This window comes from Nannobrachium achirus, assembly GCF_963921795.1.
Source record: "Nannobrachium achirus genome assembly, chromosome: 6".
In the NCBI taxonomy this organism is placed as follows: Eukaryota; Metazoa; Chordata; class Actinopteri; order Myctophiformes; family Myctophidae; genus Nannobrachium; species Nannobrachium achirus.
In genome coordinates, this window is record NC_137815.1 from 64,634,049 (window position 1) to 64,658,921 (window position 24,873).

Consider the following 24,873-nt stretch of genomic DNA (forward strand, 5'->3'; position numbering starts at 1 on the left):
TTCATTTTTCCCCACTTTTTCATTTATTTATTACAATTAATTCAATTTTATCCATCTTTTTTTCCATGTGTTATCTAACTCCTTTCCTTTTTCCATTTAAAACAAGTCCAGTATGTGACTATTCTCTTTTTAGAAACTGAAAAGTCCCGAAGAAAGGAAGGAAGGAATCGGGGGAGGGGAGGGTTGTAGGAAGTTAGGAGACGAGGGGAGTGATGCCCCCCTCCCCTCCCAGCAGCCTCTATTCCAGGTGAGGAGATTTTTTATTTCCCATATTTTTACGCAAGATATCTTTCCCCCCCGATTCACCGTTTTCTCTCTCCTCTTCGTCGTCGTCAGGGGTTTCTCTCTTTTTCGTTCATTCGACCTCCTCGCAGTCTTCTCCTTGTTCTCCTCCGTCCATTAGCAAAGCGGCATATTTACTGGCTGAGCTGAACTTCTGTAGGGGAAAGAAAGCAACGTTTTTTAACATCGTGACGAATGATCAGCCATTTTCTTTGTTTACTTGTTCCAATTATGAGCAGATTAACCCCATTTAGGCCTAGAATTATTGAATGCTTTAACCAGTGAAAAATAGCAGATACTGTATACAAGCTCACAGCGCGGCACTGATCTGCTATTTTTGAAAAAATGTGTGCAAAATGTGTTGCTTCTGGGGGGTCCCTGGAACTAAATATTTTGAGATGCAGGTCCGTGGCCAAGTAAATATCAGTTTGGGGGTCCTTCACATGAAAATGTTTGAGAACCACTGACATAGTAGTCTCTCAAGAACAGTCTAACTGAGCTCCATTTAAGTGAAAAGGACCTTTTCTTCTTTGACGATGGCTCGCCAGATTGCTGACATAGAAACACAGGTTTTTCAAAAAATCTTAGGATTCAAAAGACACTTATAGAATCGGATTCAAATTTTCACTTTTTTTCAAAAATAGCAGATCTACAAGCTCGCAGCTTGTATATCTGCTATTTTTCAATAGTTAAAGCATAAAATAATGATACACAATAATATGTACCCGTTCTAAATGGGTTAAAACTTAGCAGTAAAAAGGGGGATCTTCGTCTGCATTTATATACACGAAAATCTTGAATCTGACACGATTCCCAATGAGTTGTGTGTGGAGGGCTCCCGCTCTCACTCTGCACTGGAAAAGCTCCAGCCTAAGTAAAACGACGCGTTTCAATGAGTACAGGGGTTAAAGCCAAAACGAATCCCAAGACTGAATTATTTTTTCAGACCATGTCCCAATATGTGACATGGTCTGAAAAACATGGCACACCGATATCTGGGTTGTTTCCCTGAAGTTCTGAACTGCCTTCACTGAATGTGTGTGCCAATCCAAGCATTTTATAGAAGTATCTTCTGAAGTTCTGTTGTATTCTATTGCTAGTCTAGCCAAAGCAAATACTCATATCTTGAAATTATAACTGATCTTTAGTTTGGAGATCACTTGACCAGCGGTTTGACGACTTTGTCATTCACGGCGTGGCCATCGCTACACGTTATTTTATTTATTTTTTATGGATCTTCACTGATCTCAGAAATAGCTCCTATGGAATCCTCAAGACTGAAATCAGTCCCCAGGACTGAGAACTTTCGACATGAGCTCTAGACACACACAACGCATTGTAAGTGCTTTCTCGTGTCATTCTCATGATGATGGAATCCACATTTAATATCAGACAAGTTCCCCTTGAGGACATGGGCAGAGATTGATGAGAGATATGATGACAATCGGTACCGACGCTCAACATGCTCCGGAGAGAGAGTTGAAATTAAATGCAGGATGGAACCACAAGGGGGCTTTACAGAGGAACTGAAGCCAACATGAATGGACATTTTTCTTTTTTTGGGTGGGGAGGTGGGGGTTCTGTTCAAGGATAATTCTTTCTCGAGTTGCGAAATCTGAAGGTTTGGGGACGCTGGGAGGGCTAGTACACACACTCTGGGTGAGGGTGAAAACAGGGTGGGGTGGGGGGGGGGGGGTAGTGAGCCAGGAAGTGACATCACTCAGTAAAGACTCACAGGGGTGGGAGTCTCTTCATATTTCTTTGGCTCTGGTGGTGGTCTGGAGTCTCGGTCTCTTCTGTTATCCTTTCTACAACCAGAACGGACACATGAAGGTCAAAGTTCACAGGCTGAGCTGACCAATGGAGGCTATAGGCTTCAAAGTATGTGCACCTAAGCAACACACAAGTCAACAAGCACAATACACCAACTGGAACCAAACTACACTTATGACATGTTTCCTTTTTTTTTTAAATGTGGATCATTCTCAATCAAAATGATAAAGGAGAGTTGTAAGCTGTAAAAATAGGATTTGTAAAGGTTGGCCAACACACAGCCACCTTTCTTTCGGGGGAAGGAAAGGTCAAGGCAAACCTTCACAATATTTCACCAACACTATGGTGCATGAAACCATTAAATTGACTGATATTCTTCTCAAGAGAACCCAGTGTAAAAACACTTGTTCAACCAAAAACCAAATCAAAAGACTTCTTAGCCAGTTCCAATAGTTTCTATGTAATAGAAAGCAGGACACACAAGCAAAGTCAAGGAAAGTTGTTTATATACAAATGGCCAACATTACAATCTACTGCCATAATTCATCAACTGCATGTGAATGTGGATATAGTGTAGAAATCTATGGTTCAATGGTTGCAGGGCTTTAACCATCAAAAAGGAATGCTATAAAATGTGCCTCTGTACCAAAAAAGAAACTACACCAAAAAGTCCTGAGTTTATTTCACTCTGAGGGCCAGATTTACATACACATACATGAAAGACCGGTTAGCACTGCCACGTTCAAACAACTTGTTCAACCCAATCTGCATGACATTAACGAGACCGTACCTATGTTCCCCAGGTTCTATGTTCCCCATTTACCCCCCCAAAAAAGGGTTCCGTTCCCCGCTTATCCAAAAAAGGTCCTACAGTATGTTCCCCAGGTTCCATGTTCCCCACTTACCCCCACAAAATGTTCCCCGCTAAACTTAGAATAGGTTCTATGTTTCCCACTTATCAAAAAATGCAGGAAATATTCCTTTATAATTATTAATTACAACTCAAAACACCCAATAATGGGGAGAGATTACAAATACTAGTGGGACAGGGGGCACTAGGGACATCTGGACACCATACTTTTAATTATATATCTGGACGAGTGGGCACCTGGACATCTGGGCAATAGGGACATGTGGGCATTTGGACGAGTGGGCACATAGACGAGTGGGCACTTTGGGGTGGAGACATCTGGGCACCTGGGCAAGATGTCCCACCATTTCCTGCATTTGTGTGGGGAACACAAATGCAGGACATTTTTTTTGTGGGGAACATACAGTAGATCCTGTTTTTGGTTGAGAGGGGAATATAGAACCTTTTTGTGGGGAGGGTGGTTGGGGAACATAGAACCTGGGGAATATAGAACCTTTTTGGGGGGTAAGTGGGGAACATAGAACCTGGGGAACATAGGGTGGACCCCAAATTAACATCCTATTATCGCCACTCCTTCACTCCTGTGCCATGGCGCCCAGGAGTGAAGATAAAGCTACAAATATTGATTAATAAAATCAATTGAACCCCAAAACATTTGAGGGACGCAATGCCATTTCTAAGGCAATATAATTTGGTCCACACTATTAGTATATGAATTAATTAAGGATCACAAAATAACCTTGATGTTTATTTGGTTCATGGTCGCATTTGATTTCTCCCATAGTGTAAAGTAATTATTGAATGGCCTTTTAATCTACACACTTGAGTTGAAATAGTGTGACTCGTTTCGAAAGATTCTCTCTGAATGATTTCCGAGGCCAATATATTTGTCCATCATCGCCACAACAAAACAAGCTAATGTTTTGTTAAAAAAGGTTGAAGGACTATATTGTGATAGCAATCATTGGTATAGTGCAGGGTTCCCCAATAAGCAGCCCGCGGGCGGGGGCTACGGTCTGGCCCACACCAACCCCAGTAATAATGGTGGTATAAGAGCAGCAACAACACTAGTATATCATCGTTGTCGAGTGGAAATCTCGTATCTCCAAATGTGTACGTTCTTTCGCAAATCATACAAGGCTGTCGCACAAAAGTAGTGAAAACAGCCAATCTACAAGCACATTGTGTGCTTGTAGATCGGCTGTTTTCACTAGTTTAAATAATTTTTAAAATGATAAATGCAAAACGAATGGTTTTGGACATACAAGATTTTCACCCGACAACGACGATATCTGAACTGTCGCAGTCACTGGAGTAGCGGGAACACCACCGTCGCCCCCTGCAATGCTGTGGCCCTCGGCTTGGTACCCTAGACATAATTCGGCCCTTGGGGAAAACTAATTGGGGAACCCTGGTATACTGTTTGTTCAGTAACAAGGGCATCTGCCTCTTTCCCCGTCAGGAGAGAGTACACATTTATCAGCCTCATTTTTTTAGTGTTCCAGTTCCAATTTGTGTGCAAGTTTTATTTGTTTCATCACCTCCAAACACATTTTTTGGGGGGCTTTTCTATACCTTCATTTATAGTGTCTAGTGGAGATGGCCAGGAAACGGGGAGAGAACGATGAGGTATGCTAGGTCAGCGGCCCGGGCCATCACTTCTAATTTCACTTGTTTATCTGTGTGTCCTGTCAGAGTTCTCCATCCTGATTGGATCAAATTGGTATCCCGACCAGAAAATGCATTATTCTTTTAATAAAGAGATGGAGAGACAGACTCCTGTTACGGAACACTCTACAGCAATGAGTACTATCAGAATATACTATAACACTATATGACCCGTATTTTATAACACAGAAATCCCTTACCCTACCAATAATAGCCTAACTGTGACAATTTGGACCAATTTTTAACCACACTTGAGAAAATAGACGATCTTCAAGCTTTATCTTACATATACAGTACATACATGCATTGCTTGTAGATCTGCTATTTTTGCTTCTAACAGAATAGAGATGTTAAGAGTTCATGTGGTTAAAAGGCTGAGAATTGTCACAAAAAATAAAAAAAGTCTGACCCTCAAACTGCAAGATGGATCGTGAACCCAACGTAACGCGCAAATCAACCAGAAAAACCAAACACATCAATAACTGTACGTTTGGGTGATCCTTCCTTAAATGCATGCGCATAAGAGAAGGGCACTTCACAAAGCAAATTGCATTGAAGATGGCCGGTGTCCTTTAATAAATGACATGACAACGTTTAAGCACAGAATGCATTCTGAAACGCAGTGCAAAGGCTTAGTAAATCTGTCCCATAAGAGTTGAATTAACTCAGGATTTTTGTGTACAGATGCAATAGATGAGTTACTGAGCATCAGTCAGCCATTGGGGTTTCCCTAAAATGCCCTGCCTGTGTTGCTAAAGTGGGTCTGGGGGCTGCTGGCTTGCTGGTTGGCTAACCTGTCTGCCTCCCTCCGTCGGTCTTTGTTGGGCCCCTCTCCACGGCCCCGGCCCGCTCCAGGCCCCGCGGACCCCCCTCGCCCCCGTGGGGCCCCCGGGTCCCGATGCACACCGGCAGCCTTATTCTCGTCTGTAAGGAAAGCTCAGACAGTTGAGTGTTGAAGGAGAGGGTTGGTAAGACTTTCTATAGGGACTAAACTCATGCCAAACTGTAGCACATAGAAGGAAGGCACCCAGTTGGAATTCAAGAGCAGAAGCCTTAGTAAGCTCACACTCTTGCATTGCAAGCTGGGTTTTTTAGTCTAAAAACCAGCCATCCAAGTCTGGTCGTGCACACACACATCCCTAATAAAGCTATCAATCGAACCTAGGGGTTAGCAAGCACCCAAATACCGGTATTCTACATCAGGGTTGGCTGCCCAATCCTGATGTAAATATCAAATTATGGTTTCACACATTCAGAAAACTCTTTGAACGTTCCAACTTAAAGCTCCAGAGTTTCCTGGATGATCCAAAATGTGTCCAAAAAGGGGGTTATGAGTAGGGATTCACTTTCTCAACACTGACGCAACACAGTGTGAGGTACAAGAGGGTTAACCATTGAAATGTTCCCCAGAAACAAGGGGTTTATCATTCAGGACAAGGAGTTAGGCAATTCCATTAAGTTCCAGAGCAAGAGATCTACCCTCCACCACAACCTCATCCGTTTCAGCCAATCGCCAGTGGCCTGACCAAGGAAAGGGAGATTACAGAGTTCTCACTATTCCATAAACTTGCAGTGCAGCAATATGCAAGTGTTAAGGCACAGGGAACCTGTGTAGGGATGAGGGGGGTGAATGTAAAGACAACCCAAGCAGTCACACTCACTCTTGACTTCAGAACGTGTTTTAGTCTGAGAGACGGATGACAAGACTTCAATCAGGCCACACTGAGGGTTGGTTATGGTTAGGTTATTAAAGTTTGGATTTGACATTAGTGGACCTTACCCTTTCCAGATCCTCTTTCATCTGCAGAACTCGAAGAGCTAAAAAGAAAGAAAGGGAGAATAAAATAAAAATAAAACATTAAAAAGTTTTTAAAAAAAAGTAAAATTTGAAGAGGGAAATACATCTGAAGGTAGTACATCAACATCTATAGTTCGGGAAATTGTAAAAATTAAATAGAAGATATTGTCACTGTCGGGCAGAAACCTCATGTCTCCAAGTTTCAACGTTTTTTTCGCAAAGTAAAGCACTGCTTCATCATATGGCCATCGCACAAAAGTAGTGAAAACAGCTGATTGGCTTAAAGATCGGTTTAAATCATGTTAAAAATGATAAATACATAACAAACGGTTTTGGACATGCAAGGTTTCCACCCGACAATGACAATATATACATTATATTCATGATGAATGAATTGAATACATAGGGCCACAATGGAAACAAGCCCTTAAGACTTTGTGTTATCCTTTTAGCATCATGATATAATCCTACCACTACACTATTTGCAAACTTTACACATTCAATGCCATAGACAAGTACATTCATTTTCTTTTAAAAAGGTGGGCCTAATGACGAGACAAACCACAAAAAAGACCACTGGTTTCCATTGCATTATATTTCTGTCTCTGAGTCCTATCCGATCTACTGTATGTGCTTCTCTAAATAAAGGGGAGATGAAAATATTTGTGGTTAAATATGGGTGTTATTACACAAACGTGCACATTGTCAGTCGAATATTGAGGAAAGATCCACATCAGAATGCCACATGCACAGCGATTGTTTATGCTCACACTACTTGAGAATCTCATCGAGGGCGAGAGATTTCATTAACAGTAGTGTAGAACCCTGAGAAAACACTGCAACGGGCAGAATGTGCCAGTCTAGCAATCCTCAAACTAGAAGACAGTTTTAATCGAAGCCACCGTTTTAATGATTTTTCCAGTTAGCTGTGGTCAAAAGAACAACAACGACATGAAAACCATGGATGGGTATCGTTCACCTTTGAATCGATACAATACCTTTTTCGATACCTGGGAATCGATACGATACCCTTTTCGATACCATTTTTCTACCGCTGCTGCCGATGATGTTGATCACACAGTGTGGCGGAGCGGAGAGTATAGATGTTGGATAATCATCATAATAATAAACATTATAGGCTATTATCGGCTATTTTCCACAGTAACAAGTGTAGCCTACTAAAGCAGTCATTAAACTCTCAGTAGCCCAACTGTTACAGATGTGACCGGCCAGGGGTGCGTTCCAGAGTATCGAAACGAGGTATCGTTCGTTTTTTACGTGAACCGATACCCGATAGTATCGACGTCATGCAATCGATACCATTAAAAGTATCGCAGACGATACCCATCCCTAAGAACATAATACAATTAAAGATGGCTATACAATAATGATTTCATACAATAAGTTAACACATATGGTGCCAACCCTGAGTTTCCCGAGTTTGTATTGGTACCACCGCTGTGCCAACCCCGAGTTTCCCGAGTTTAGGCCGTTTTTGAAGATTTTTTTTTTTTTTTTTTCAAAAATGTTTTTTGGACCTCCAGAAATGTGTTAGGCATGTCGCGATCGCGAAATTGCATGTTTAACCCCCATACCAACCCATTCTTTCAAACATGGCAGCCATGTTTGTTTACATCTGAAGAAAACATAATGGCTGATAAATCATGAATGCCTGGATTTCCAAGCAGATTTTTTTGTTTGAAAGCTGTGAACAGTGGGCACACACGTGGTGCATCATCTAGGCATGGGCGTGCACGATCCGTGCACTATAAATTACATGGAAGTCTATGGAGACCATGGCATAAAGGGACATTGAAGAGAAAAAATCATGGCACCAAAAAAGTTAATAGAAGCATTCTAACCTGAGTTTATTGGGAGCAGAGTCACTGGGAGAGACAGGAGATTTCCCGTCTCCATCGCTGGATCCGGCGCTGACCGCACTGCTGCGCTTGGCCCAGGCGTTCTCCTTGGGCGGGGGAGCAGGCATCACCTTGAGCGGCTCCTTGGAAGAGCTGTTGGTGGTGGTGGGGGGGCGGGGGGAGCTGGGAGACGAGGGCTCGTCTTCTTTCCCGCTGAACACCTCGTTCTCCACAGAGCGCTCGCTCTCACGACGCCGTGAACCTGGTAGGGGACATAGGAGTTCTTTAATCCATTCAGACCCGTTGTAGTCTCCCGTAGCCAGACAACTATTCCACAATCTCTGAAGGATATAGAGTCTGGAACTACACCTCCCTAACGGCGAGTATCGGAAGCTGACATTTCCGTTCACAAAAGTATATTCTAAAATATCATTTCTGATAAGCAGCAAGCTATGTATGCTTAGATGATTTTTATTTATATTAGGATAAATGTGCGCACGTGTAAAGATGAAACGGAAGTGGGGAGAAGGCTTCACATCCGCTTTATAGCTTCTCTTGCCGGATACTCATCATAATAATACTTCCGTTGCCCCAGACTGTATGACGGGAGCATTTGCAAATCGCAGGAGTCAACAGTCTGGCCACACGAGACTAGACCCGTTGTAACCCGTGTGTGTTTATGAGAGGGAGTGGTGAATGATGATTGGTGATGGCGGCAAAGCATTCACCCTTTGTCAAGTCCAGCCCGTTGTCCTGTCCCTCTTCACACCCATTGGTTGCTGTGTCTTGGTGGGACAAAAGTGCTTTCTCTCCATCCACTACAATTGAAATTCAGTTGCTTCATATTGTTATTCTGTGAATTCAATTCTCATTTTAAACTTGGTTTCAGTAAAAAGCAGCCTCTCAGGTGCAGTATAGTGACTCAGCATGTTTTTAAATGTTTATTTTTCCAAAAATGTTGTTTCAGCAAATTCAACATAAAAAAGGTGGAACCAGGGCGGGACAAGGCAGATAGAGCCTGCTGGTTGGTCAGTCAGGGACCAATTAGAAGGCTGACAAAGGGTGAATTGTAAGCATCTAGCAACTAAATGTGACTGGTTATTGAGAAATGCACGTACATGGAGGAACTGCAGACCTGCCAACATAGGTTTCTGTTTACGCCACTTTGCTTGAACACGTACATTTTCCACTAGCCTCCATAACATCTAGTTATTCATCAATAAATCAGCTTTCTGTGATAAGTGATGATTTATGAGAAGTAATCTATATATATATTTTTCAGACATTTCTCTGATATGTTGTGTAATATCAATAATATTGACATGTTCTTGAATGCCGACATCTTACCTCTTGTACTTCCTGGCTGTGATGACTCACTTCCTGTGCGGGAACGCTCAGGACGCTCAGCAGTAGTGTCCTCATTCCGCCAGCTGGGATCCCTGAACACAAAGCCCAGGTCGTTAAACCATTCCGCTCAACAAAATGTAGGACCAAGCTAGGGATGTTAATCGACGCATTATTTGCGAATCGACGCGTCGCGGCCGAAAATCGACGCGTCGATCGACTTTTTTCACTTTTTTTTCTCCCCCGCTAAGCTGCAGCTGAGAGGAGACCTCAACGGCGCATTACTTTAAGCAACACAACTTGCTGCAGCACCCACCAGAACTTGCATCAAAGCCCTAATAATAATTATAATAAACAATTGCTCTTCTTTGCGTTAGCATGGAGTATGTTCTCTATAGACTAGAAGCGGAGTGACAAAGTCCATGATGGAACCGTTCCGTTGTGGGAGCGCTCAGGGCAGGCTGGCACCCCAGGCTATAGTGTATCAAATGAAATAATAAAAAAAAAAAAAAAAAAAAACTTTTTCGATTTTTCGACTCATACTTTTTGAGTCGCGGTGAGCATGAGTCGATTTTCGAGTCGATTTTCGATTTTTTTTCACATCCCTAGACCAAGCTATGTTACTTTTAGATTTTTTTTATTAAGCATTGTGGTTACAGGAAAGTCGATATAATTTAAGTAAATTATTCACAGGTCATATTTGTTCTGCATCAAAAAGGCTCAGTGTCCCTCAGCTGATGTATAGGACGTGGCAATGCTGTTCAATCAATCACATGGTACAACAGCAGAAAAGCTTTAAAAAGTTTAAACTCGGTTACATTATCATAGTCTATCATGTAACGGCCGGGCTACACCAGAAAACGTGCATGCACGTGTGTGCTGCGTGTGCCAAAAGCCCCTGGCTACTCCAAGGAGGGAGTATATGTGCGGGAGACCAGAGAGTCTGTGTACAAAACGCATACGCGCGCGTACAAAATAGAACCAATCTTATTTTTACAGCATGCGTATGCGGGGCTCGCGCTATCCGTGAGCCTGGTGTAGCCGACATCATTGATATATATTGGATCTTTCCAAACGCTCAGACGCGCGCACGCCCCGCGTACGCACTGACGCGAAAAGCCTTGGTGTAGCCCGGCCGTAAAACAAACATGAAAGATGCAGTCTGTTGTCTCTCACCTGTCCCTTGGCTTTCTGTCAAAACCCCGGCCCTTGTCGTCCTCCAGTTGCCTCTGCAACCTCTCCTGCTCCTTCTTCAGCCTCTCCTCCACCTCGCGCTCCTTCGCTGCCGTGTCGACCGGCTTGGCCGCGCCGAAAATAGAGGCCCTGCTGCTAGGGGCGCTAGGGGCTGGGGCGGCCCCACCCCCGCCGCCTCCTTGCTCCTCCTCCTTAGGAACACTGCGAGGCTTCAGGTTCAACTTGGGCCTTGATACCGGACCTGAGGGGAGGGTGGAGGAGGTTCAGAGTTAAAACTGTGCAGGTATCATTGTTCCATCACAGAGTCAGCTCCACCATCGACACCAACTTTCAGGCTATGTATTCAAGTAAATGGGAAGGGGCAGCAAGTGGAAGAATAGGAAGGATTACTTGGGGTTTAGCAGACTGGGAATTGCGATAGTTAGCTTAGCATCGCTAGCAGTGTTGCTAACAGGGCAGTTACATTCACCATCGTTAAAAACGTTGGAAATAATACAGTCAACGATTTCCATCATCAAAGAACCTAGACTCCTCCGTCGCAGACCTGACATGTCCACAGAGACAGCCCACATAACAACGTAAGTTTAGTTAACTACTACTATGGGAACGTAACAAATACACTCTGTCCACGGAGCGACTGCTACAGCCGTACGCTGCCTCCGAATAAATATAGAGCACCAACTGAACACCATTTCGTCTAGTCTCGTGAAGCCAGACCACCAGAGATCTCTGCCTACCGATATGACTGGTGACATTTCATTTCAATATCCTTGCTACTGGGGGGAAACTAGGGGTGGGCGATATGGTGATCATTATCGTGGAGACGATACAATTTCTCCACGATATGCCTTTTCAGAGGTATCGTATATATCGTGATACAATTGAGGGAGCCTTGTAAAAAATCCTGTTTAATCGTTAATGCAGAGATTCATTGCAGAATTCAATTTAAACCTGCATTTTGGTCTTAGTCAGTAGTTCTCAAACAATTTAAACCTGCATTTTGGTCTAAATCAGTAGTTCTCAAACTTTATAATGTCAAGGTCTCCACTTAACTCTGACAGTATACAAATTAAACCAAATGGACCCGTAAGGGTCCATTTGGTTTCATTTGTATACTGTCAGAGTTACATACTTGTAAAGTTCAATTTAGACCACCCAAAAGGAACCCAGAGAGTCTAAATTTTGTCAAGTAACTTGAAAAATAACCATAAAAACCAATGTGAAAAAGAATCGTGATAAAATCGTGTATCGTGATACAGCTTGGGAAAATATCGTGATATTGTATTTTTCCATATCGCCCACCCCTAGGGGAAACACTTCCGAGATCATTTAAGGTCCTTCATATCGATGTCTGTCATTTGTTATTGGCTGTTCTCACCACTGTTCTAGCAACTATACATGGAATTAAGACATCACCAAATGGCAGGCAGAAAATCACAATCATTTGGCAACGCAAGACAACGCATTTTATATACCATGTGAATACATCTGCAATATCTTTCCACTGAACAGGAAAGCTCATCTCAGATAATATCAGGACATTATTACAGGAATAGAAAAAAAAAACACATTTCTGTTGCTCGGTTTCTCTCACCTCTTTCATCACTGCCCTCACCTGATTCTTCACGCCTCTCGTCGCGTCTCTCATACCGGTCCTCACGGTCGCCGCCACCGTAACGATCCCGGCCACCACCATAGCGATCACTACTACTCGGATTGTAGTCATTGTCGCGCCCGTAGCCACTGCCAAAGGCACGACGGCCGCCTCCACTGCGGGAGTCACCAAATGCTGGGAGGCAGCAGGGAGGACAGATGAGAATCACAATGAGGTTATAGTTTAAAAAAAATATTATAGAAAGATGAGCTCAGAACGTAAATCATGAGGCATACTAGGGCTGTCACAATTATGACATAATCGTCTAATTGCAATTATTTGACATAATCGCGATTCATTTTCATAATCGTCATAATCGTTTCCATGTTGAGAAATGTTCATATATATTTTTTTAAGTAAAGAAAATAGTGTTAATAGCAGATCTACAAGCTCACAACGTGTAGCGATGCGACACGTTGTGAGCTTGTAGATCGGCTATTTCCACTATATTAAGTTAGTATAGTATAAATAAATATATATATATATATATAGTATAAAGTTGTCAAATATGTCAGTAATTTCTTTGTATATTTAAGTTGTGTCATATCTACCATGTGCAACTTCAAAGCCTAAAAGCCAAACAAAAATGTAATTGTCAACGACAAAAACACAATTAAATAGTTAATCGCAATTATTTGAGTGACAATTAACTCATTCTGTGCCAGATGCCAAAATGGCTCCAAGGTAGCTGTGCCGAGATTTTGTATGTTTTTCTTTACTATGCAATGAAAAAAAAAGATTTTTTTTTTATAATTTTTTTCCCCACAGAAACAGACACAGTTGTTGTGATTCAGTGGCAAAAAGAATTTTGGCAATCGGACAAATGGTTCCAGAGATAGAGCCGTTTGAATGAAAAAAAGTGTCCATCCACTAGAATGGACACACATGAACACACATTTTCTCAATCAGCTAAACGAGGGAGCGAACACACAAACAGAGAAAAGCATCTCTCTGATCTCAGGTCATTTTGACATCTTTAGAAAAAAAAAAAAAAATGATTTTTTTTTTTTTTTTCTATGTAAAAAACACAAAAACCGTCATAAGCCGTCATTGGCACACAGGGCTATTGGAAAAAAAACGTCATAAGCAGTCACTGGCACAGAATGAGTTAATCGTCATGTAAAATGGCATAATCGTGACAGCCCTAAGGCATACCCTGATAATAATAATAATAATGTATGCAGTTAACCGTCTTCCTCTTGCCATTAAAGATGCATGTGATTTTACATGACACGTTTTGATGTTTGATTTTTATAAACCCAGAGTTTTGAGGAATAAATGTAACTAGAAAATATTGTTCCTTCAAAACAATTGTGGGCTCGCTTCAAGCCAGAAAACAATGGCTATAAAAGTACAAAATGTCAAGATCGCAGGCAGTGCTCTCTTTGACGTTACTTATGTCAAAGATTGGTCCATTTTGTTCCAAAAAAGTTGACCCGCTGGTGGCGCTATAACAGGCCAATGTGAGAAGGGTGGTATCTGTTCCTTGACCTATTGGGAATGTGCTTGCAAGATTTCACGCACATTGCAGGCTGTGTTCATGATTTGAGGTGTTTTTGGCTTTGGCCACTTTATCGCTGCTTGCAGCTATATTTATTATTATTATTTTTTTGTGTGTGTGCACTTCATAGGCATATTAGATAAAGGTCCTTAGATTGTGTGTAGAATGTTTCATGCAAATTGCTAAAAAAAATATAAAAAGGTTTAAGCGTTTCACAAACTGCTCAAAATGATATAGCGCCCCCCCTTTGGCCAATTGGAGTAAGATTGGTTTTAGTGATATTTGGACTAACACTCTACATCTTTGCCAAATGCCATGAACATGTTACTTTGCATGTATGATTTAGAGGCAGAAGAATAATTTGCATAAAACTGCAATATTCATTGAATTATTAAAAAAGCATGTTTCAATTTAAAAGAAAAATCCAATCTGACAGATCTTTAGATATTGGTCCAAAGTTCATGTAAAAAAAGTTTTGTGGACGTGACGCGAAAATTCCAGAATAAAAGCGGGTTTAAGCGTTTTACAAACTGCTCAAAATAGCGGAAAATCTAAGGGCGGAGCTTACTTAACAAAGACACAGATGTCTTCCGCTCGAGTCAAAGCACACGTGTAAGCAAGTTGCATGTCTTCAAACGAAACGAGTCATGACTTATACCCGTTTGAAGTTTGAATTTTCAAACGCTTCGTATAGCGCCCCCCTTTGGCCGATTGGAATAGAATTGGTTTCAGTGATACTTTGACTAACCCTCTACATCTTTGCCAAATGCCATGAACGTGTAACTTTGCATGTATGATTTAGAGGCAGAAGAATAATTTGCATAAAACCGCAATATGCATTGAATTATTAAAAGATTATATTTCACTTTAAAAGAAATCCGACCAGACAGTTTGACCGTATTGGTCCAAAGTTCATGTGAAAAAAGTTTCATGCGCGTAACGCGAAAATCCCAGGAGGAGATAGATTTTTACTGTTTTTTATATAATTCCAAATTTTGGGGGATCTAAAGGTCAGAGGTCAAAAGTCAGAGCGTAAAAGTTGTTCGGCATGAGGAGATGCATACGTGTATACAGGTTTCATGGCTGGACCTCAAACACAGCATGAGCTATACCTGTTCAAAGTTCGCACTTTCGAAGGCTTCCTACAGCGCCACCATTTGGCCGATTGCTGTATAAAATAATAGCACAAGTCGCCACTGTAGGCTGAAAACATTGATGTTTTTATTTTCATTTTAGTAGAAAGGAACCGAAGTTTTTGAGGAGAACTGTCTGACTGACTAATAAATAATGACAATATCTAAAGTGTGCTCGCCTTACAGGCGAGCCCACAAAGACAATAATCGTTTAACAGTGATACTTTTTCTCCATATAATATAATCCACAATCAACGTACAATCAAAATCGCCCCATCCCCCTTGTTTAAACAGTTAACGGTTCAGGACGGGTCTTTAAAGTTTTTCATGCCAAGGACCCCTTAGCTGAGATAGAGATGAAGCAGGGACCCACGTTTGAAGTTGTGTTGCATATTAAACTTGTTTTGAGAATACCTTTGATGCAACTTGATAAGAGGGTTTCAAAGCTAGTAGTATTCTGCAGTGCATATGCGTTTGTCTTCAAATAATGCTGCAGCTTTGATCACTGCAGATGCGATCGCGCTACGAATTATGAATTCAACAACGCTGGGTTTATTTTTGGCTTGGCTCCCATGTGGATCTCAGACTTCATGTGGTCAGCTCGTGACAGTAGTTGTCTATCACACATCTATGACGTTAGCTCTGGTCCATAGCGTTAGTGGAGTGCTCCCTAACGCTATGTTCCTCTACCTCCGTAGTTCTTGGCAAAACCGGGAAGCCCCGCCGTCTGGTCCAAAAATAACAAAAACTGTTTCGCCCCTCACCAAACCAAACGTATCAGTGGACAGTTGAAAGCTTACTCTACTTAGTGGACACGGTCTGAGCCCCCCACCACAAGCTTAAAATACATTTCTAGGACGAAATGAAAAATAATCCACCTGACGGAGACACTCTTCCTGGTTGAAGACTGTTTTTACGTCTTCCAACGTCGCAGAGCTGAACAACACCCAACGAGACCAATGCTCTGTTAATGCGGTGCATTTCGGTCCTCTGACCTGCGCGGCAGTAGTGAGCTGGCGCCGTGATGGCGACGACAAATAGTAAAAAACAAGAAGAAATGGAGTCTCCATCCGGTGGAATATTTTTCATTTCGCCCTAGAAATGTATTTTAATCGTGTGGTGGGGGGCTCAGACCGCGTCCGCTAAGTAGAGTAAGCTTTCAACTGTCCACTGATACCTTTGGTTTGGTGAGGGGCAAAACAGTTTTTGTTATTTTTGGACCAGACGGCAGGGTTTTCCGGGTTTTGCCAAGAAATACGGAGGTAGAGGAACATAGCGTTAGGGAGCACTCCACTAACGCTATGGACCAGAGCTACTATGACGTATGGCGGCTGACATCCTACAGAGCAACGACGTACTAAAGAAAGAAAACTCACCTCCTCCACCTCCTCTGTCATCATATCGATCCCGACGGTCTCCCCCACGATCGTCATAGCGATCCCTACGGTCGCGATCGTCGTAGCGATCCCGGAAGCGACCCCCTCCTCCGTCATCCCTCCCCATCTCCCTTCTGGGCTCATAACGATCACCACCACGGTCACGTGATCCTACAAGCACAACAACAAGATAAGGGTATTAGTACTTTAAGAAAAAGAGCGCTCGGTGCGAGACGCAGCGAGCAGGAGGCTTTGATACCTGGGTACAAAACAGAGCCCTCCGCTCACTGCCGACAGCCGCGGCACGGGCCTCGGGGGAGGGAAACAACATTTTTTCGTTTCGGCAGCCGGGGTGCAGTGGCTTGTTTCGTAGCGCGGGCGGCAAGATCAAAGAAAATTTATACATTCGTATATGCCAGATGCCCAGTCCATCCCAGATGGAGTTACCTGACCGGGCAAGAACACGTTTGAGTGAGGACGCGACAGTCTTTAGTTCGCTATAAAGACAACACGAGATATCTGAATAAACAAACTTTGCGACCATTTAACTCTACTACGGGCAGGCGTGTGTGTGAGAGGAGCACGGCCGCATCCCACCCACGAGATAGACCCATTTATTATTTTTTTTATCTGGCGGGCTTTTGTCACATGTGCAGAGGTTCCCTCCTTGTCCCGAACCTGACCAACGTGTAAAAACAAGAATGCAGTAAGGCGCTTAAAAAGCCTTCCTTATGTCAGGTTCAAAACAGCAATGCCAGCCAGCTACAGTGTTTAGTGAACGTCAAACCTTGGCACGTGTCAAGTCAAACGAACATAAACTCTTGACTTCCGGTCAGTGGACTTCAAAACAATAGCTTGTTGTCAAATTATCGGAAAGCAAACTAAAAATATGAAATAACAAGTGTGATCCGATCAAATTCATACCTTAGCTCAATATTTGGCATAAATATTTAGTTATGATATTTTCATCTTGCAGCCAGAATTCACAAGTAGAAAGCAAAAATGTTATGATGGGCGAATTTTTGGGCAAGTGGGCAAGAACTGTAGGCAGGTGCAACATGACCGTTGCCTCTGAGGCAAAGTGCAAAATATGGAGATTACGTCCACCATCATACTCTGAAGTCATAGTACTGATATGACAGACTGATGCAACGGGTATTGCACAAATGGACATCAATGGTGACTGTTCTCTGCCCAACGGGCACCGGTCTGGGTCCTCCAACATTACTTCTGAGACTCAACTATGCATCACAGATAATGGCACGCATGCAAAATGCTTTTAATGCTGAATATTTGCTATGAGGCAGCTAGGTGGAACTCACTCTCTCCAAACGCATCGTCTCGTTTTGGAGGTGCATCGTCGTCTACAGTGGCCTTGGCCCTCCAGTCAGCAACGTCTGTCTTGTCAGGACCCATGTCCGACATGCGTCCGCCCCGGTCGCGTCCACCCATAGATCCATTGTCTCTCTCTGCGGTGCAGAGCACAGGAGATGTTAGATTCAGATACTACATTAGTAGGATCCAAAATACAGTTTTGCAAGTATGTGACTCTCAAAATGTACCAGCAAATTATATTAGATTAAGGTTCAAGATTTTGTCATCAGTGAAATGTAAGGGCTATGAACGAACGTACCCTTATCGTTAGACTGGTCTGCAATATCCACACGGATCCTTCGGTTTCCCAGGTTCTGTAGCCATAGAAACACGGGAGAAAGAACGTTATGGTTTCCAGTATTATTCCTTCAGAATGAATAAAATCAATCTGCATCTTCACTTGACCGTGCTCAAAGGTTCACTGACATTTATTTGTCCAAACTGATCGGGTAAACTTATCTCCACCAGCCAGAGTGACTGAATTTGGGCAGCCACTCGGGCTGGTGGAGTTTATACTTATACTTTAAAACCAAATTAAATACAAGCTGCATTTAAAACCAAGTAGGTACAAAACAAAGTGCTCACCTCCTCATTGAGACTGAGGGCCCTAAGAAGGGAATCCACGTCATCGAACTCTGCATAACCAAAGCCCTTGAGCCGCTCTGGGTTACTTGGCTCCCGAGGGAGACGCACCGCACTGATCTGGAGATGTTATGAAGAGAGAAACACGTGAATTGGGAACACACTGGCAGCAGACTGACAAAACCTCTTCCTCCCACTCAATTAGGGGCGAAATGATGAATCGTCCACTTTGAGAATTACTTTCATAAAGCAGCAGTGCAGTGTGCAGAAGAAGTGGGTATGCGAGTCTTGAAGCATAAATATATACTGAAAATGAAATAAGTGTCCGTCAGTGTTACTGCTACAAGTCTGTATGTCAACCACCAGAGACCTGATTGCACCCTCCAAGGTCAATTCAAACTGAATGATGCAACATTTGTTTCCAAGCTTCATATTGACACAATTTACTTTGTAATGCATACGTTGCAAAACATCCCTAGAGAATCTTGTATGAATTAATCTTGAAGGAGGACGTCAAATACTAGAGGGGAATGTTCAAAGTCTAAAGCACCAAGATTAAGCTTTATGAGCCTCCTAAATGGTCAACGTAAATAATACGTTGTACGTAACTAATGAGCTGGTATGACCTGTGTGTCCTGTTCCTATTAGCAAACAGAACTAGTCCTGATGCAAACAGAGGAGACCTCAAGGGCAAGGTGTCAACCAGGCCTCAGCCACGACACATTTTCTCAAAGCATATAAACAAATCACAATCCACACAAACCTACCTGGATATATTTTTAATTTGTTATCGCACAGGCCGAGAAAGTAAAGAAATAAGCGTTGAATTGAATTGTAATTCAAATTTTACCTATCATTTTATATATGAAAGATTTACTTTTCGGGCAAGTGGGCATGACCTTTGGGAAAGTAGAAAGTGACCTGTGCTTGCCCGACGGGCAAGTTGACTATAACACCTTAGTGTCAACGCCTGTCTGCCATTTACCATTTGTTTGACAGTAGTAATGATGAATCGGGTACCAATTAACAAATATTATGCTATATGCAAATAAATACAAGAATACAACATATTGTGCATCAGCCCTCATGTGTGCACAACGCATGACACTTACTGCTAGGCCACGGAAGAAGTCTTTGATGGACTCCTCGCTGACATCATAGGGCAGGTTGCCCAGGAAAGCTGTATAGGGTGGGCTCCGCGGCAGCCGAGAGCGGTCCACGTTGGGCTCACGCGCCGAGCGTGGCGCTGTGGGGAGGATGGATCGGTCGATGTGTGCCTCCTCAGTGTGCCAGGATGTTGAGACTTGGGAGAGAATGAGACCAGAGCTTTAAATAAAGTGGATCTCTCCAATACAGATTAGAGCACCTATACATTTAGTTGTGTAGGACCAGTGTTGCGGCTTACTAATGCTCACCCTCCCGACTCGTTAACAATCAAGCTTATAAGAAACAGGTAGGATTTCCACTGAGGGTAACATGGAGTCATCCTAATATTTTACCAGTAAGACTCCCTAATCGGGAGATAAGTGTCGGTCAGGTCGCATACTCAAACTTTAGAAGGCAATGGTAGCCAATCAGGAGGGAATATGGGAAATGGGACAGATTCATGTTGATGACATGACTTAAGAGATATTGTGTACCGCTTTGCGTGATTTTAGGGCAAAATCTGTAGGAGCAGTGTCCAAAAATGTGTTTTGCAAGAATCAGCCCCATTCTTTGTTGCCATGTGTGCAGGTGAGAGAAACAATGCCTCGCTAGAAATCAATATCATACTGCAATTTAAGAACTTCGAAGGAAAACATGGGTATGCTGGTATAGTGGTAGTCGCACAGAGCTACCGTTTACCAGTTGGTAGCCTCGGAAACCCAGGCTTCATTAGGCGCTCGGAAGAAAATGAAGCCTGGGCGATCCCATTAGAATCACTGTTGGAGGAAGTGTAGATTTTCCCTAACCAATCAGAGTGAAGAGGGGCGTTGCACGGAATGTGTTGACGACGTCATAACGCAGCTGCGTTCTCTGAGCGGGGGGAGGAGGAGGAGGAGCAGAGCGATTGGTTCACCGACCAACACATGACATAGTGTTGTTATGTGTGCCTGGCTGGCTAGTGGCTAGCCTGTTGCTTGCTAGTGCTACTTGATAACCAAAGAAACAGTCAGAATAGGAGCACTACGAACTAGTAATCAAACACAACATAACATGCCTGCTACTGGTGTTTCATAGCGAGATCGATACGATCGCATTTTACCGCATTTTACCGCGACACGATGCGCGGTGCGGTACAGCGGCGGCGCTGGCTGGTGTACTTGGAAACACACATGAGTTCTGGGAAACCCCCACCCACGCTGATCACAAGATGCTGATTCACGACGCTGATTCGCCGATCGGAATGTGTTGACGACGTCATAACGCAGCTGCGTGGTTCAGCAATGCAGTTATTTTGGAAACTTCCACCCAGTTTAGCGCACACATTGTCTAGAGCAGTGGATTCTAGGGACTTTGTGGGTTCCTTTTGGGGGGTCTAAATTGACCCATGCTAGTCTGTAACTCTAACAGCATACAAATACATTTGCATGCTGTTAGAGTTAAGTTAAAGTTTGAGAACCACTGGACTACTGAAATATGAAAGTTTGAGAACCACTGGACTAGAGTATATATCAGCAGTATCTGTCAGTAGCTGGAAATCTCTGATCCAAGTCTAGGTATGCCTTTAGCTCACCATCTCCGTCCAGGTCGTCGGTTTCGTCAGCCCAACTGGTGGACTTGGACGGGTAGCTGGGGGGCGGGGCTGGGGCATTGCCACTACTGTCCTCGGCCAAGAAGTCAGTCAGAGTTAGGGTCTTCCCCTTCTTATTCCCCTTCTTCTTAGCTGGAGATGGAAGAAATAAACACACATGAAGTGATGTCAGATCATGTAGAGTGACATTCTGGAATAGATAACCGTGCTTATATTCACACCTATTTAACCGCTTGAACCCTAACACACACACAAACACACACACACACAGACACACACGCACACACACACACACACACACGGCAAAGGAAACCCAATGAACCAACCTGCGCAGTTAGGGGGTCAGTATTCGTTAAGTACATATGAGGGGTCAAAGTCTTGTTTACAAATAGGACAAAATGGAGACCGTGGGAATCTTAAAAGCTGTCAAAGATGTGGGTTACAGCCCATATGTAAATTATTATTACACATCTACATATGACTTACACTTGTTTACACATCTTCTTGTGTACCAAAAATAGACAATCTAAAAGCTCACACCTGAGCTTTATAGATCTGCCCAACAACAGAGCACAACTAAATATAAATCAGGCTTTGGAGTGTCACACTACTACACATGCTAATGAATAATATATGGTTTTGGAGTTTGCAATGACTACTCTAAAATGGAAAACCAAAACATGCAATTTATTACAAGCATGTTTGTGGTAAAAGAGCAAATCATAATGCACACAACCTGACAACCACCTCCATTCTCTGCCACGACTACCAACACAACAACAACATACTGTTGTTCTGAAAGGGCTTGCATGCAGGCCTGCTTTCTATGGACAGCTGTTGTGTGTGCACTGTGCAGACAAACACTCCCATTAGTAGCGGTGCACTGAGCTGTGGAGTGTGCTCCAACAACAACTGATAAGGGAACTGCAATGTGTGAGCCATGATAAGGAAAACAGTCTGACTTTTTGTTTTTAAATGGAGGGATTTATTGTCCAAAACGCGGCCCACTCTACTGACCCACACTAAACAGGGAGTGGTCCGTCTACTGTTTCAATGCTGCCTGGTCGGAAACATTAATCACCACCAGACCAGAGACACCTCACGTCACCATTGCATCCTTCCAGTCAATTCAAAACAGAATGATGCAACATTCGTTTCCATGTTTTCAGAATGACACTAAGGTGACATAATTTGGAAAACATTTCCTGAGTAATGCACACTGCAACATTGCAGAACGTCTCTAGAAAACAAGGGAAAGCTGGGGGCTTGAAACGGCTTTGGTTTGTTATGGTCTGGTGCTGTCAGAGCGCCACAAAGCCCGCTGCCACGTTCATTGTGAAAATTCTCAGCTGTCAGGGCATTCTTTTCTCTCTCTCTCACACACACCCCCCCAACACAGGGGCACAATGTTTACAACTGTACCCTGTCCATAATGCAGACTCACTGTTTACAGTTAAGTCATGCTGGAGGCGGAGCCAACCAACTGTATTGAGCAGCATCAACAATAAGCAAATGAGTCAGCCCTTACATACAGCCCCCCTCCTGATGACAGAATAACAGTAGCTAAAATAAAGCTAAATTAACTGGACTGGTGTAATAGTTCATGGCTATGAATCCAGTCAACGGATGGATTTAACAGCAGGCAAAAACAATGCAGGGTTATTGCCTCGTGTGGCCAAGCAGTTCTCATTGTCTCTATGGCTGGGGCTTAGTCATCAGAGGAGTGCTGACGGGGGAAGTCTCCCCGCTTAGCTGTCTAGGGTTTAGGGCCTAGCTAGTGCTCGTGGCTGCGTCAGCCAGGACCCGCAAGTGCGCCATCATCATCGGACGGTCTCAAAGTTGCGGGAGGGGGGGGCGGGTGGTGTATTGAAATGCGACCCGGACACATCATGTCCCTCCTCTTCTCCCTTCTGTTACTAAACAATATCTAGTCTAGAGACCTAAGTTAGCACAGGCACACACGTGTGTTTTTATCTTTAGCAGCTACATACGGTAGCCGAGTGCACATTAACCTAAAGTAGGTCAGGTGCTGGATAATAAAGCACTCGGCACATGAGTTTGAGGAGACAATACATCTGCATTCAGACAGTGCATTAGAACAGTGTTTCTCAAAGTGGATTCCAGAGACTCTAAAAATTGACCCTCACAAGTCTGTAACTCTGACAGTGTACACAATGTACAGTTAAGGGGAGACCTTGAAATGTGAACGTTTGAGAAACACTGCATTTTGGATAGCTTTTTTAGGAAGCGAGGAGCGAGCAGCATGACTCGAATGGGTCTAAATGGACCCATACAAGTCTGTAACTCTGACAGTGTACAAATGGAACATTTGGTTCCATTCGTACACTGTCAGAGTTAAGGGGAGACCTTGAAATATGAACGTTTGAGAAACATTGCATTAGATAGCTCTCTAGGTTCCTTTATGGGGGTCTAAATTGGCCCATACAAGTCTGTAACTCTGACAGCGTACAAATGGAGGGTTCACTTGGTTCCATTTTGTACACTGTCAGAGTTAAGGGGGAGACCTTGAAATGTGAAGAAACACTGCATTTAGATATAGCATTTTAGGAAGCTTAGCTAGGACTAGGAGCGAGCAGCAGCAGCATGACTCGACCCAACCCCACTACCTCCTCCCTCACTCCCTCCTAGAGCAGTGCGCGTGCGCCCCGGCCGCTGCGCACACGGCTATCGCGCCACCACGGGCTGAACATCCATCGCTAGAATAAATGTGGCAGCCTGGCTGCAGCCGCCAGGCTAGCGGTGTAGCCGCAGTTTAATGGCAACGCTGCTTCGTAACAGCATGTTGTCAAACAACATGTCGCCAGTACAGAGAAACACGTCAAAAGTACAACCCCCGGTCGCAATCGCGGGCGTTGTCACTGTGTTTAACTGCGATCCCCAAGCATTAAAAAAACAAGCATTAAAAAACAATATTCCGATTGTGCCGCTGCTGCCTCGCGGATGCCTTGCCTCCCCGGCCCCCTTCTTTTTCGGGCCACTGCGTCCTTCTTTACCGGGCGAAAACGAGCGACAGAGACGTTCGGACGCCCGGGACAGTCGCGCCGGTCCACACGACACCCCTTCGGCGTTCCGCGAAGCCGGGGCGCCGCGCTATGTCGAGGTAATATCCTCCGAAAACCCCTCCACACGACCCAGATCGTTCACCCACATAAACCTCACCTGACGCCGCCATGTTGGAGAGCGAGCTCGAACCGAGTTCCCGGATGAAGGCGTCACAACTTTATCATCGGGAGCGCGCGTTGTGCTGTTCACGAGCCCGTCTTCCCTCCTTGCCCTTGTAGCCCAATAACATTACATGCTGACCAGACCAACACAGCTGGCAAAAAAATATATAACTAGCACATTCTTTACATTACATATCTGTGTATTAAGGCAATATTTAGCCTCCCAACTTATCTTTATTTCTTTCAATCTGTTGGTTAGAGTTGGAGTAGTGGTCAATATCATGTAATGTTGGCCTATCGGCCTATCATATAATACAGTAGTTCTCAACCAGTGGTCCGGGGCCACCAGTGGTCCTTGAAGGGGTTCCAGCCTCCAGGTGGTCCCCAGCTAATTGGTGGAGAGTTGGTAACCAAATGGACCGTTATAGGACTTTAACTCTTGAGAATGTAAAATGAAACCAAATGAACCCTTACGGGTCAATTCTGTTTCATTTTACGCTTAAATTATTGTTAAACATCTGCATTAGGCTATTTCATTTACAAGA

At 43.5% G+C, this 24,873-nt stretch overlaps 1 protein-coding gene across 5 annotated transcripts; it reads right to left on the bottom strand.

The window, feature by feature from the left end:
• LOC308287516 (eukaryotic translation initiation factor 4B-like) lies at window positions 1-24,368 on the bottom strand. 5 transcript variants are annotated; one of them, XM_080728720.1, is made up of 15 exons: window positions 24,324-24,368; window positions 21,126-21,275; window positions 19,522-19,712; window positions 18,413-18,529; window positions 18,087-18,141; window positions 17,776-17,922; window positions 16,454-16,624; window positions 12,405-12,578; window positions 10,772-11,030; window positions 9,599-9,690; window positions 8,980-9,069; window positions 8,255-8,513; window positions 6,375-6,412; window positions 2,018-2,090; window positions 1-436 (listed from the first exon to the last, which is right to left on the bottom strand). In XM_080728720.1, exons 1-15 carry the CDS (start codon window positions 24,334-24,336, stop codon window positions 400-402), a joined length of 1,866 nt encoding a protein of 621 aa, XP_080584846.1. In that variant the 5' UTR covers window positions 24,337-24,368; the 3' UTR covers window positions 1-399. The 5 variants fall into 5 exon arrangements, with proteins under 5 accessions (XP_080584846.1, XP_080584845.1, XP_080584849.1 ...); XM_080728719.1 differs by having other exon boundaries at window positions 12,384-12,578; XM_080728723.1 differs by lacking the exon at window positions 8,980-9,069.
• Window positions 24,369-24,873: the final 505 nt, after the last annotated feature.

Coding starts and splice junctions, on each gene's coding strand:
- LOC308287516 (XM_080728719.1), bottom strand. Junction 18,530..19,521: donor ACTTCTTCCGTGGCCTAGCA/GTAAGTGTCATG, acceptor TAACATCTCCAG/ATCAGTGCGGTGCGTCTCCC. Junction 17,923..18,086: donor AGACCAGTCTAACGATAAGG/GTACGTTCGTTC, acceptor TCTGCACCGCAG/AGAGAGACAATGGATCTATG.